The sequence below is a fragment of the Ceratina calcarata genome, unplaced genomic scaffold (assembly GCF_001652005.2).
Source record: "Ceratina calcarata isolate Rehan_Ccalc_2016 unplaced genomic scaffold, ASM165200v1 scaffold205, whole genome shotgun sequence".
NCBI classification, from domain to species: domain Eukaryota; kingdom Metazoa; phylum Arthropoda; class Insecta; order Hymenoptera; family Apidae; genus Ceratina; species Ceratina calcarata.
Window position 1 is genome coordinate 129332 of NW_017142138.1, and position 14347 is coordinate 143678.

General features: G+C 36.1%; 1 protein-coding gene across 4 annotated transcripts in view; it reads left to right on the forward strand.

Moving 5' to 3' along the window:
• LOC108622102 (cysteine-rich secretory protein 2) overlaps positions 1 to 13451 on the forward strand; it is a 65732-nt gene extending 52281 nt beyond the window's left edge. For all 4 annotated transcript variants that reach the window (XM_026811209.1, XM_018019770.2, XM_018019769.2 and 1 more), the window contains 3 exons: positions 5155 to 5300; positions 6065 to 6271; positions 10671 to 13451. In XM_026811209.1, coding sequence (XP_026667010.1) covers positions 5155 to 5300; positions 6065 to 6271; positions 10671 to 10926 — 609 coding nt within the window. In that variant the 3' untranslated portion in view covers positions 10927 to 13451. The remainder of the gene's footprint in view (positions 1 to 5154; positions 5301 to 6064; positions 6272 to 10670) is intronic.
• Positions 13452 to 14347: the final 896 nt, after the last annotated feature.

Here is a 14347-nt window from a genome sequence, read left to right on the forward strand (position 1 = left end):
CACAGAAATTATTAAAATTTATACGCGTTTTTTTTACGTAAAGGTATGTACAGGTACCTCAAACGATTTCGGACCAGCTTTGTAAACTATACCTAAAACATACCACGTTTGGTATAACGAAGTATACCAAAAATAGTGCGTGCCACATTTTTTAGGTTTAGGTACACTTTACAAAGCTGGTCCGAAACCGTTTGAGGTACCGGTATATGAATACGTGCGGAACGCGCTGGCATAAAAATGATTTGATACAAACGGACGTTATCGTTTCTCCGCTTACGAATCCGAAAATTCTATCGTGCGGACGAGGAAAAAGAAGAATCGATATTCCCGTTAGTTTTATCTCGGCAAATGGAAATTACTTTCGGATTATGTTTATCCCGGTAAAACAAACATTAAACTTTACGCACGAGAACTGCAGTTTACATAATCATGACTCCGAAACTGCTTTCCCTATAAACAATGTTATTTCTCTTCGATTTTGTGCCCGGTTCCGCTTGGTTTTGCTAATGGCCAGGAAATTTCATCGGACACGGTACGTTAAGCCGAAAGGTGTAATCATAGCGTGCCGTAGTGCCAACGAAATCATTACGAGAAAAAAAAACGAATTACAAGATCACTTAATTGAATTTCGAGAAAGTGTATAAAAATATTAATTATAAGACGAGTTTCAAGTAATCATTTGTTTCGTCAGTTAGGTACAAAAATTAGCATTCGTTTCACAGTTCATTACCTTGGGAAGGCAAACATTAGCAAATGAGCTAATGACTAGAACCGCAATCACCCTTCAGAAACAAGCCTAATCGTATGACTGTGAATACACCAATTGCATTTGCCAACGAGTAGTTGCCGATTCGATTACTTTCGAGGGCTGACGATACTTCGACCGGGCATCGATAGCTTTGAACATGCGGTATCAGACGGTTGGCTGTTTCAGCGAGCAGAAAACATTTGTAACGTGCGTCGCATCGGTTTAACGAACCCTAGAGACTCGTCTCACCACCGAGACGAAACGGAATTCCCTTTTTGAACGGAGCAATGAGCCGCGTTTTCTTTCCTGAAAAACCTGTACAGCTGGTTTTGTCGCGTTGCGACGGTTAACGAAGCGCGAAGTGAAACAAAGGCGAGACACGGCTTTACGTGGTAAAGTTCCCGTCTCCAAGACATGAACTTTATTCCAGCATGAGAGTCATTGTAAATCGATAAGTTTTCCTGTATCATGATTTTTTTTAGAATTCTGATGTAATTTGAATAGGATATTTCAAGCGATACTTGAATCAGATTAATATTTAAATGAACTTTCCATTTACCACTTTAATTTCAGTAAAAACAAATAGAAAATATTATTACGTTGCTCTCGTATTTTGCACAATACATTGTAATGTACGATTGCAATTGTTTTAGAGAAGTGGATTTTAATACGAGTGAGAGCACAAGTTTAATTTAATTTAATTGGATTCTTGGGCTTTTATATTAATTTTAATTCAGGCTGAAAGTTTTAAGTGAAAAAACATATCTCGGTTGTATTTGGTCCTGAAGAAGAGGCAAAATTGAATTGGCGCCGAATCAGAACGCACTACATAGTTCGCCGCAAACTGAATCTCATTACGTGGCCGCTGTTTTGTTTATTCAACGTCCTGGACAATAACTCAGCACGCTGTGTCATTAAATATGTTTCATTCTCGTGTATATCGTTGTTACAGTTTGCACGAACTGGTTGGAGAGTTTTATGCGTGAATGTAGAATGATGAATTTTAAATTGATTGTCGTTTAAACCGAAATGGACGATGGTGGCGTCCTATTTTGTGGATATTTTCCGTCATTACGGCTAATGCATAATAAATAATCTTATAACTCCTGCTCCGTTTATGCTGATTATTCATCAGGACACCCATTAACGATGATAAATCCTGCGCACTACTTCAAAACATGACGTGATTGTCAAATGATGTTCAAACGCGTTATTATTCAGCAGAACTTTATCCTCCTTAATCCGCTCAATTAGTAAAATCAAAATTTTAACAATGTGGCGTCGTGGAAAGATCGAAATTACTTCTTCACTCGTAATACAAATCGTTAATCACAAATCTTTATGCAAAATAAATCGTTTGTATCAGTTCAAAGAATACATTTTAGCAGCATTGAAATGAGCAGGTCTCATTGTTTAAATAAAACAATCATTTTGCTACAATAATTAGATATCAGAATTCACTATAAAAAGGGGAGTTTTTATTTTTTTATGTTCATAAACAATGAATTGTTTTACATTAATGATGAAAAGATAAATTGCACAAAGGAACTGCCACATGTATTTGAAGGCATCTATAAATCCTGATGGATCTATGATTGTATTTTATAGTTACAATGTTTCATCTATATGTACATAGTAATCGTTAGATTTATGAATGCCAGTATAAAACCAATGTCGAGTTATTTAGGATCTCGTTTTTCTGGAAAACCTGTCAAAAGAAAAATACACACGTCTTTCAGTTTTTATTAAAAATGGCTACGAAAATTCCATTTCATAGTATAATTGGATATAGCATTCAGATATGGATAAAAGTTTGATTTGTTAGCTGCATGTGGATTAAATGTTTTCATTCGATTTTCAGGTAAAATGATACCTATATCTTTCATAAAAGTAAATTGAATTTCGCGCTGTTATTTTGTATTATGCGTTCGCTGCCCGTCGATTTCCTTTTTGCGAGACACAGAATAACGCAACCGCATTTTTCGGAGGATCAAATTTATTTATTCGGACGAAAGATCCTCTTTTCTTGCCTCGAGATCGTTTTCGTTCCTATCCTCCAGCCAGGTTATAACTTACAACACGGGTTCTCACTTAAATTTCCTTCTTCGATCGATGGCCAGACTTCATTTCGAGACTAAGAACTTCACCATGGAAGCCAAATTTCTTCTTGTTAGACTCGATTTATATTACGCTTTTCGCGTATTCATATTACGCTAGTCTTAGGTGTGACGTTCGTCTTTTGTTTAACTCGGATTATTGTACCCTCCTACGATATATTTTTCAATAATAATAAATAATAGCATAATAATCAGAACTTTCATGCCCATCCAGTATATAGGTGATTATTAATAGTCCCATCATGTATGCATGCTAACGTATTAAAAAAATATAAACCAAACTTTAAACTTTGATCACTTGTGCATAAGAGTTCTGGTTATACATACATATGTATATGATTTCATGTTCGCACTCTCTGCCTAAGTTTCATCTATCTTCTTTGGCTCGTGTCAAAGCTTTGCCGTTAAAGGGAAATTGAACGAATTTCAAGGATTGAAAATTTGCTTCCCTTTTTTCTTACTTCCTTTGCCTGGACAATTTCAGTCGTTAAAGAGTCTTATATAAAAGCAAATTCAAACATCGTGGTAACACTTTTTATTTTTGCTTACAGAAAATTATTAACTAAATCGTTAGTGTTAATTTCATCGTTTTAAAGAAATATTTTCATACATATATATACATTAATTGCAATTATTTAGTGATTTAAGCAATTCTTGTTTGTGCGTAGATAAAAAATTGATTCAAATTGATTTTGGCGAGAAGCAGAGAACGGTTTCTGCAGGATCTTAAACTGAACGCAATTAGTTCAATTGTCTCGAGCCAATGTAATTGAAACAATTACAGAGCAGAAAGTGAACAGAAAGCGTTAATGGTATCAGTCCTACATTTAACGAATGAAATCCAACTTTGAAATAAAGCAAGCCAGTTTAAATTCGTATTAAACAGAAATTTCCGACAGAACTGCCCCGACTCCCTTTACCAGCTCGCTAATTGTAAGAGAATTAAAAACTTTCATTCATGCAATCGGTTCCGTTATTATACTATTTTTTTCTGATATAAATTAAGTTTCCTTTTACTGATATTTAGAAGGAAATAGAGTTTATTTTATCAAGCTTACCGGAGAGAATGTATTTTCTCTTTCACATTCTAAAATACTGATAATAAATCTATCAATCCTCTTATTGCATTTGGAGAGAGACATTTATTTTATTTCAATTCTAATATCCATAGTGGTTATCAGTTCCACGTTAAAAATTGAGAGGAGTTGACATGTTTGATATATTTTCCAATAAAATAGCGTGTGAAAGTGAAATGTGATTGATTTCAGTTTCCAATTCTCTCTACAATTTTCAAGAGTAGTATTGAATTAAAATTCAATCCATTAAATACATATTCATTTTATTATAAAATTCTAAGTTAGTTCAAGCCTTTTCTGTTAAAATAAAAAAAAAAAATAAAAGCATTTAATATACCGAATTCGTACAAAGCTTGTTTTGATTACCAATAAAATCACTTAATCTATTTTTTAATTTTAGTCAGAGGTATCGCGATTTCATCTCATTCGTTTTTTACAATCAATAATGCATATTCATGGATTCATATGTACGTTAATTTTAAGAGATAAGTCAACAGACACAAAAAAGGAATTTGTATTTCTAATTCCTGGATCTCGACTTACGTTAAATGAAAACTTACACTGTAACGAAGCGAGATACTTCGTTTATTCGAAGTTGGCTCGTTAATTTTCCTGCAAAACAACCCTGATACCGTCGTATACCACGATGGTCGATCCAGGCTGCCTCATAAAAATTTATAACTCGTCTTTAACGGTGTATATCACACGCGTATAGTCGAGCTGTCGAACCTGTGCGACGTAACGACGACCACGACGTGGCGTTAATGCTCTCTTGTGCCATCGTCTCTACGGGCACGACTTCCATTCACGAAACTTGAGAATTTCCCAACCTCCTGTGAAAATTAAAACGACGCAACGCTATTTTGCCCCTACTTCAACTTAACTACCATAAACGAGTACTTATTAAAATCTATCTCTATGGCCGAGGTGTTGTACGATGTACGTGACTTAGCTTTTATGATCGGTACTTGTATGTGGGGTGTAGAGATTTATACGGTATGCATTTTTTAGACTAACGTTTTGTTTACTGAGATTTGTACTTGATAGAATTTAATAGTGCTTTATATGAATTATGTTGACAAATTGGTATTTTAATAATGAGCAAAGATTTCTTAGTAAGAGTTCATCACGAAATTTTAAAATCGAATATATCAAATTCAGTTTTCTGGATTAACACATCGAGTGACGAAAGAAACATTTATTGTGGTCTCAGAAATGGCATCCTGGATTGGCTAAAGCTGCTCAAAGATGGTCCAACCAATGCCTCGGATTAGTACATGATAACGCGACTGGTCTCTACTTGGATGGTTTCGGACAGAGCGGGCAAAATATTTTCATATCAACAAAAAGGACACTCTGGTAAGTAAATACATTATAATCCACTTACGGTTACATTTCATTTTAGTATTTTTATACTTGTACAAAATTAAGAACAATTAAGTTCAGATTATTTAATCAACATGGAATTAGAATTAACAATTATAAAATTCACGAATAAAAAAGATCGTGATAGTTCCATGACGATATCTCATGAGAAATCATTAGATATCACGAAGTAAAACATCGAGGAATTGTATTAAAGAAAAGAGTGGTAAACCAGATTTCCTTGGAGGATAATCAAAGATTTCACCTTACGCGTTTCAATTATCGCGTGATTCGCTCAAGCACGGTCGGCAGCGTTTCAGTAGAAAAGACCGTCATTGTCCGGACGGGAAAGTTCCGCGGTTCTGATCGAAGTCGCGATTCAGCTTGTCGCGCGTTGTTCCATCTCTGCCTAACGATAAACTCGCTTTCGCATTGCTGGTCTCCTTAGGGAGCCACCTGTTGACATTCAGTGAACAATCGTCGCCGATGTCACTTCCTTCTTTGGGAATCGCTTTCCCGATTCTGATAGAAACCGTGCTTGTCATTGCTTTTAATTGATTCGAATCCATTCTTGTGGAATGAACAAGCATTTCCAGCTTTCTTTCGTTTTACAAATAAGTAGTTTGAACAAGTATACAATGCAGATTAAGAACCAACTTCTTTTTTTCGATTCTGTCAGAAGTGTTTCTAATTCTTTTAATCACTTATTTAATGTCCATTAATAAACTGTCGAAGGAATTTTTTCCAAATCTGTCCAGGAACTTCCCCATCAGAATGTGGTACAACGAGTACAAGGATTATAAATTCGGCGACGATGAGGGGAACGACTTGCACGAGATCGGGCATTACACGCAAATCGCGTGGGCCGCTACGCACTTGGTTGGCTGCGGCGTGAGCCACTGCACTGGTGGCACGGGTCCGCTCGGCAGAGACTTCTTCATGTACGTGTGCAATTATGCTCCGAGGTGAGTACTTTCAAAATAATTACCCATACTCATGATTATTCTTACAATAATATTCCATTCCAATCAATCCATTTTCATTTTCATCTTGTATCAAAGTTCAAAGTTTGCAACGAAAATACATGGAATATTTTTTGAAAATGTAAAAAATACCAAATCTCTCTAAAACACAGTAAGATCTGAATGTGTAAATGATATTTTGATCACAGATCGATCCTACGTTCTCGGATAAGGAAACATGAATGTTTATATAAGTTAATAAGTGCAGTAGTAGCTATTGAGTGAACGAGAAACGTCGCGTGAAATGAACAACGAAAACGATACAACAGCGGGACGCATAACAAAAGCTCGCGAAGGGGCTTCTGTGTTTTCCATTCGAGTTTCTAACGATTGCTCTCTCCCATATATATGTATGTATGCCTGCGTTTTGCTGCTGCTCTCTTTCTCTTTAGTCTCTTTGTTATTTTCCACGACTTAGTAATTTCACAAAATGCTACGGTTCACCGCTCCGATTCTAGTTTGTCGGCATGTTGAAGTCTCTATTTAATTTGGCCGACTTCTGCCAGCGAATTTTTAAAAAAGCTTTGAGGACTCAAGATACATATAAATAAAGTATACAAAAAAAGATACACGTATAATGCTTTGGAGAGTATAAGAAATAATTTAATATTATAAAATGAAGCGACGTTTCAAAGTAGTAATAGGTGAATTGCAAAGTTTGATTCATCTATTTAATTAAAATGTAATATTTTTAGCTATACAGAATCTGTTGATTTTGTTGCGAATTCCGTAGTGGGGAAGTTAAAAGTTTCTTTCGAACGTGAAAATTTGCGGAGTTAATCATGAGATTTTAAGTAACGAGAAGGACAGTAGCTGTCGATAATTATTATCGGCCGAAGCTGGTCGCAGCTGTTCTCTGGCTAGTACCAGGGAGTAGTAAATTTATGCGAACGGCACATTGTAATCGAAAAGTTTCGCGTTTCGTGAAAGCAGCGGCGGAAGGCCACGGGCATAATCCGGAAAATTGCGGTCGAGGCGAACGAATTTATGGGACCGCCCGACGCGGGTAATTTAAATTCTCTCCGCTCGTTCTTTTTCCCAACTACCGTCTCCTCCCTTTTCTTTTCTTTCTTTCTTTCGTCGTCGTCGTCGTGGGTGGATCGCGGCAAGGAAATATTACCGTGTACGCGTAGTTAGAACGGGTCGAGAGGATAAATAGAGAGGACGTGGGAAAACCGTAATTACGGGTGAAATTAAGAGAGGAAAGCGGACGAAGGATCGAATAGAGAAATTTGGCGATGTTTGCACACGACTTGAAAAATGGAGATTCAAGAGCTAATTTTAGGGGTAAATGTGGGAAGGCTAAGAGATAAGAATACACAGGGTCACGTCTACATTTGTGAATCAATGCTTATAAATAATATTTGTTTAACTGACTTTTTATGATAGTTTTACTGTAACACGGAGCACATTTCATCATACAATTTCCAAGGAAATTATTTATCCATGAATAATGAATTAATCTTAAAGACTCATTTGACCGAAAGGAAATCCGATATTCAGCTGTAAAAGGACGGAAACTGAAGATTGTAAAAAGTTACAAAGAAGACGAGATGAAAGTACGCATAAATAATGCCATGAATAATGATATGACAAATAGAAAAATCGAATAATCGTGTTATAAGGCTTAGAAGAAACTGATATAAAAGGATTCTTTTAACGAACAAGAAATCAAAATACTTTTTATGATAGTTTTACTGTAACACGGAGCACATTTCATCATACAATTTCCAAGGAAATTATTTATCCATGAATAATGAATTAATCTTAAAGACTCATTTGACCGAAAGGAAATCCGATATTCAGCTGTAAAAGGACGGAAACTGAAGATTGTAAAAAGTTACAAAGAAGACGAGATGAAAGTACGCATAAATAATGCCATGAATAATGATATGACAAATAGAAAAATCGAATAATCGTGTTATAAGGCTTAGAAGAAACTGATATAAAAGGATTCTTTTAACGAACAAGAAATCAAAATAAAATATAACGCGTATATACAGCTTCAGGCGGCTTTAAGCAAGAATTAAAAGGTAGAATGGGATATGAAGATTTCAACTAAAAAGAAGAATCTGAATTGGAATAAAGAAGTAAGAATACAGTATTAAAAAAGAATAGAGATCAACTGAGAATGGCAAAGTCGACAATTAAAAAGATTGTTATTAAAAATCGTCGATTTTCATAGAATAAACGGAATCGGGGTTGGACGAAAGGAAAAATGCGTAGATTAAATTTTGAAAAAATATTGGATCATGAATTGAAACAGCTGAAAGCGAATGGAGAGTGACATGAGGGTGCATTCAGGCCAACCGAGCGAATTCCTGGTCTAACCACACTCTAGCTCTAACTCCACTCCCAAAAATTCAATTGTAAATTGCTATTAACAACATGAATTTTACTGAAGTGAGAAAAGAACACTGATTCGCTCAGCAAGTTTATTCAACCTAATGGATCTCTGAAAAGGAAACAAAAACCGAGAAGGAAAAGTGGAAACGATGAATCATGATGAAGTGGCGAAAGAAGTCGCAAATGTATATTAAACGAAGAACAATAAAATTTTCGAATAAATTGTTCATTCTTCTAGAAGATTGATGGGATCATAATGACCATAGAATAGTAAAGAATTTGTAGAGTTATATTAACACATTCCCTGCATTTAATTAATTGGATTAATCCAAACACAGGACGTATGTCTACTATTTAACATTTAATATGATGAATACGTTTATTGATAAATACCTTATTATAAAGTTTCTGTTTTGAGAGTTGTTAATCTGATTATCATTTTCACTTTTGGTTTCGCGGTACGAACTCCAACATCAAAAAATATATAGACAGAGGGAGAGAGACAGAGAGATGGAAATGAGAAGTTAAATCTCGACGTACACATAAAAATATGCGTGCGTTCCTTCCTCTTGTACGCATCCGGTGTTGCTTTTTACCGAGAAAAGAGAAAGAGAGCGGGCACGTCCTCCTTCATGAAGATTCTGCTTGACATCTGACCCACTTCTCGTCTCGTACAGGCCAGCCACTTTTTCGTCACCCTTTATACTGTGTACGTGTCAGAGCTATTGTTTTAACCGCGAAATCGTGTCATATATCATGGTTCAAAAAATTGTTGAGGAATCTCCCTTGCGTATTGATTTATCAAGTTTCAAGTACATAAAAAACATTTCTACTGATATAAAAATTGTGTCAGATAGAATATAGTCTGCTATTTAGTTTAATGATTATTTTTCACGTTAGTACACGAAGTTGAAAATGATAAAACTGTTACTGATTATGGCACATTATCCATGCGTTACGGCGTATAATGTTCTGCGGTGATGTACTAAAACGCTGTGCAATGCAAGGGCACATTTTCGAAATTAATTTTATTCCCCTGCGGATTACGTTCCAAGGATCTAGCCCGTGTTTTCTTTTACGCAGCAAGCGGATTCGAAATGTTTATTTTAAAAATTGCTATTCTTTATTTTACAGTTCTTCGGACGTGTTACCAGAAATTAAACTTTATACAATCAGAGATAATGAAGCAATCAATTTGATTGAAAAGTCATCATTTTTATTGCAATGTTCGAATAACTATCCGCAAGAAGTATACTTAGTATAATTATAACGTAGATTGAAATTGCGAGCTGGCTCAGGGGATCAGTACCTGGTTCTCCTATTTGTTGGGAAGAGCATACGCAGTTGCAAAGACCGACGACTGTGAACTGCAATCATGGGGAACGTCGCGAAACGTCACAGACTTAATTGTCTGAAAGTAAAGTTAAGAGAAGAACAAGGATTGCTGAGAAGGGGGAAGGCTGGGAGTCGAAGCCGGGTGAACGCGGGGGGGTTATTACTGGGGGATTTGTCACGCGGGCGAACGAGTAGGGGGGCTCGAGTGAAATTGATGGGAGAGAAATGAGTGGAGCCTTGGGAAGTCTTTTGTCGCGTTCTTGGAAAATGGAGAGAATTCGCGTTGATTGCAAGACCCGAGAACTGCTCTTTTGTTTTCTTTGAAAGAAGTGCGGTTCGCAATTGCTCAGAATATTTTAGATAAAGGCAGCTGAAAAATGAGATCCAAAAAATCATTTACAAGTACTTAAAAACAATCTCTGCGCATGCTTAGTCTTCCTAACAAAGCATTCAGAAATTTCTTGAACAAAAAGAGTAAAACTAATGTTACCGTCAAGCAAGTTAGAAGTAGATGAATTTACAAAAACATTAAGTGATCTAGCGGACGTTATTAACAAAGGTTTAGTCGTACTGTTATTAACATAGACATTTCACTGTAATTACAGAGTCTTACGCATCGCAGTCGTTGTTTAAGATAATTGGAACGATTGATTGTTTACAGCGGTAACCAGAAGGGCCACCTCGGTCACCCGTACACACCCGGCAAGCCGTGTAGCATGTGCAAAGATCACTGCTCGCGAAACAAACTGTGCACGAACGCGTGCTACTATACGGATCTCTGGTCGAACTGCGCAGAGCTAGTCAGGACATTCCGTTCCTGGGTTTGCGAGACGAACACGAACGAGGGACGGGAACGGCGAAAGTTTTGCGGTGCCACATGCAACTGTAAGGACAAGATCTACTATCACCACGGGTAGTGAACAGATTGAGCAGCGTGCACCATTTGTTCTTGGCCAATTTGCACCCGCAGCGTTGGTCAAACGATCGCGACGATAAATCACGTCGGTGCGGGGATGCATCGACGAGGCCGCACGAGGTACGAAATTATTTTCAAACCGTAGGTTAAGGTCGCCGGAGGGTTTGTTCGTAGTGGTGGTGGTGGTGGTATTATAGCGCGACTTGATATCAACTTCTGGCAAAAAGTTTCCGTTTGGACGATGTAGTACGCGACTGATTAAGAGTGTTATAGGAGATAATTAATCAAACGTAATAATTGTTATTTCTGTAGAAAACCATTCATACTAAAAACCAACTGCGCTGTTATAAATTGTAGCTAATTTACAAATAATACATAATTTCAAGATTTCTTACAGCAAGTGAAAATTAAAATATTAAGCACTGTGTATTTTCATAAATTTTTTGCCAGAGGTATACACAGATTGATAGCGGAGCAAAGGGAAATTTTTCTGCTAATAAAATTTTAATCAATATTCGCTGGTGACGTGCTTATGTCTTTTAAAAGGCGTGGTAGCACAATAAAATCGGGAAGCATATGAGAAAGTAAATTTAACTGAAACTGAGCTTGTCTTCAGTTAGGAAGTCTGAACTTCCCCGAGTTTAATATATGACGTTGACCATTCCGTTTATAACTAAACGTCGAGCGAGATATTCTGTTTTCACGAACAAACTTGAATTAAGATTAAACGCGGACGCGTTTCCTGAATATATATTCTTCGAATACGCAGTATAACTGTTCCGTTGCTTCTATTTCAAGTGGATAACGTCACGAGTTTGAATAAGTCAGGAGAAACAAGCGTTTGATTCGTTTCAATTAATTGAAGGAGAAAGAATATGTGGCACGGATAAGTAGAATTGGACTGTCGTCGGTGGTCAGACATCTGTTTGAGAATTTCTCTTTGTTCAGTAATCACTTTGAACGTCGTCGACCCCCGGAAATTTGACTCCATTTTCAGCGAACACCCTCGTGGCTCGCTTCTCTTAGGGGTCGGGAAGAAACCGAGCCCGAAGGCGAACCGCGAAGGGAAAGGAAATGCGAGGATAAGGGATGAGTTTCGTGGTCTGGCGATAACGGATAGAATCAGGCGAATCCTTTTGATATTTGTAAACAATAAGAATGTCTATATATACGTACGTATATGCATATAAACGTATACATATAGTATATATATAAAAGGTGCATGCAGTGTGTAAATAATTATACGTGAATGAGAAGAGAAAAGAAAAACAATACTTTGTAGATGACCGTGACAGGTGTATTTCGGTGCTGTGTTAGAATATCGTCGTTTGATTCCGGACACTCAGCGAGCTCTCAAAGAATGTGATTGATTAATTTACCGATAATACGATTCATTAATCCATGACCTGTTACGGTTATAGGAGATGGTACTAATTTTATCAAGTAAAAAGTGAACAATTAAATGTACCACACTGTACCACAATGTTCATCAGATCTTTTATCTGAGACAAAAATAGTATTTTGGTATTTGATTTTAACTAATATATACAACATGACAAGTTACAGTATTTTGTTTGAATGAAAATTTACAAAATTAGCAGTTGACTTTTATTTCACGTGAATTACTTTTATTGACAGGCTTGTGCGTTGCCTAAACGTGGGACTAAAAAAAGATGTATTATATAAACATAGCCGGAACTTCTATCTTAAACGATGTTTAGCGATGTAAGTTAATGCAATAGTGAATGTATAACACAGAAATCTCGAGACGTTATTTCCCATTAATATCATTCGATTTCGGGAAAACTGTATAACTGTCTCTCGAGTACTTATGAATGCAAATCGCTTTGTCGTCCATGAAGACTGTAAATAAATTTGGATCTATATATATATCTATTGCGACGATTGTCAGACAATACATGACTCTAATACTGTGAATCATCATGGAAATAACTCGGCTATTAAATCATTTACCCCAGTTTGGAACAGTAACAAGGCATAATTGTTTTGGGGATATTGAGAATTGATATTGCATTCACGAGTGCTCGGAATAAGAGTATACATTTTTGAGTGTGCGATAAGTACTACAACCAAGCTTTTTTTTTGAATGGAAAAAGTTTTCTTAATTTATTATTCTCTTTTATCGATGGCGTCTCCATTGAAAGTTATAAACGTGCATGACATATAAATATCAGAGACGGAGGAAATAGAGTATAAATGAAGTTGCGGAATATAGAAAAACGGACCGAGTTTAATTTTCGGTTTTTGAAAATCGGAAAATGAAAGCAATAGAGTTTGTGAGCAGTGAAGAGTGCAATTTATGTAAGGCATATAAATAAGAATGTAACGCAAAGTGTACGTAATTTAACTGGGCTGATGACTAATATTGAGAGATTGAAATTAATGTTACTGACAGAGAATAAGATTAAAATCACGAGAACAAAACCTTCGACCGAAATCGTTGTATATACATATAAGCTGTCATACTTTGTTCACTTACCGAAATAAAGGTCATGTAAATACTAATTGTGGAATTCATTGCAATTCATTGTATTAAGAAATAGTATTTTCGTCTTTTATTTTTTAATGTGAGAAATGCAATTTTCAACGATTTAATTCTTTTTCATGTAAATTTAATGCCAAACGAGTACTACTTCTTACCCTTCAACATTTTTTGGGTACAAGAATAACTTGCTGCTTTTTATAACTTCGTTTGATGAAAGTATACAAGAAACAAATTTCTTGGTTTATGGATAATTCTGCAATATCTCATTCAACATTTTACAATGTATGCTAATGTACACGACATCAGCTTCCATCAGTGTCATTATTTTATCGTCCACCTCTATCACAGGATCATTCAGAAACTGAGCTATTCTTTTCAGTTTCCTCGACTAGAATCACCATCTACATTAAATAAAAAAATGTACGCATCGCAGATAGCGTACGCAGGTGGCTTTAGGATCAGCTAGTCTCGTTCACGGTAACGGTCTTTTTAGTAACGTCAGCGAAAAGGAATAGCGCTATACATTTATGAAACTGGAACAGATGCTCGTAGCATTATTAGAGTATGCAGTCTGTAAAGTTATAAGGAAACTTCCCCGGTTTTTATGATTCAATAAGGATATGGGTTTCGATTGCACGTTTTAAAAAATTTTGTTTTCATATTTAATGAACTATTTGTTGTCCTCTGTTTCTTAACCAGTAAGAAGTTAATCCTGTTTTTATGAAAGCATTGAATACATTAATTTAACGAGATAAAAATTGATTAATGAACGTTCGTAATATTTTTAACTTAAAAATGCTGCCCGCAAAAGATTGAACAAACAATACCACGTACGTCGACGCGATGTTGTATTGTAAGATATATGAAACGCACGGGTGCCGAGATTGTAACGGCGAACGCGAAGCCGCAAACTTTA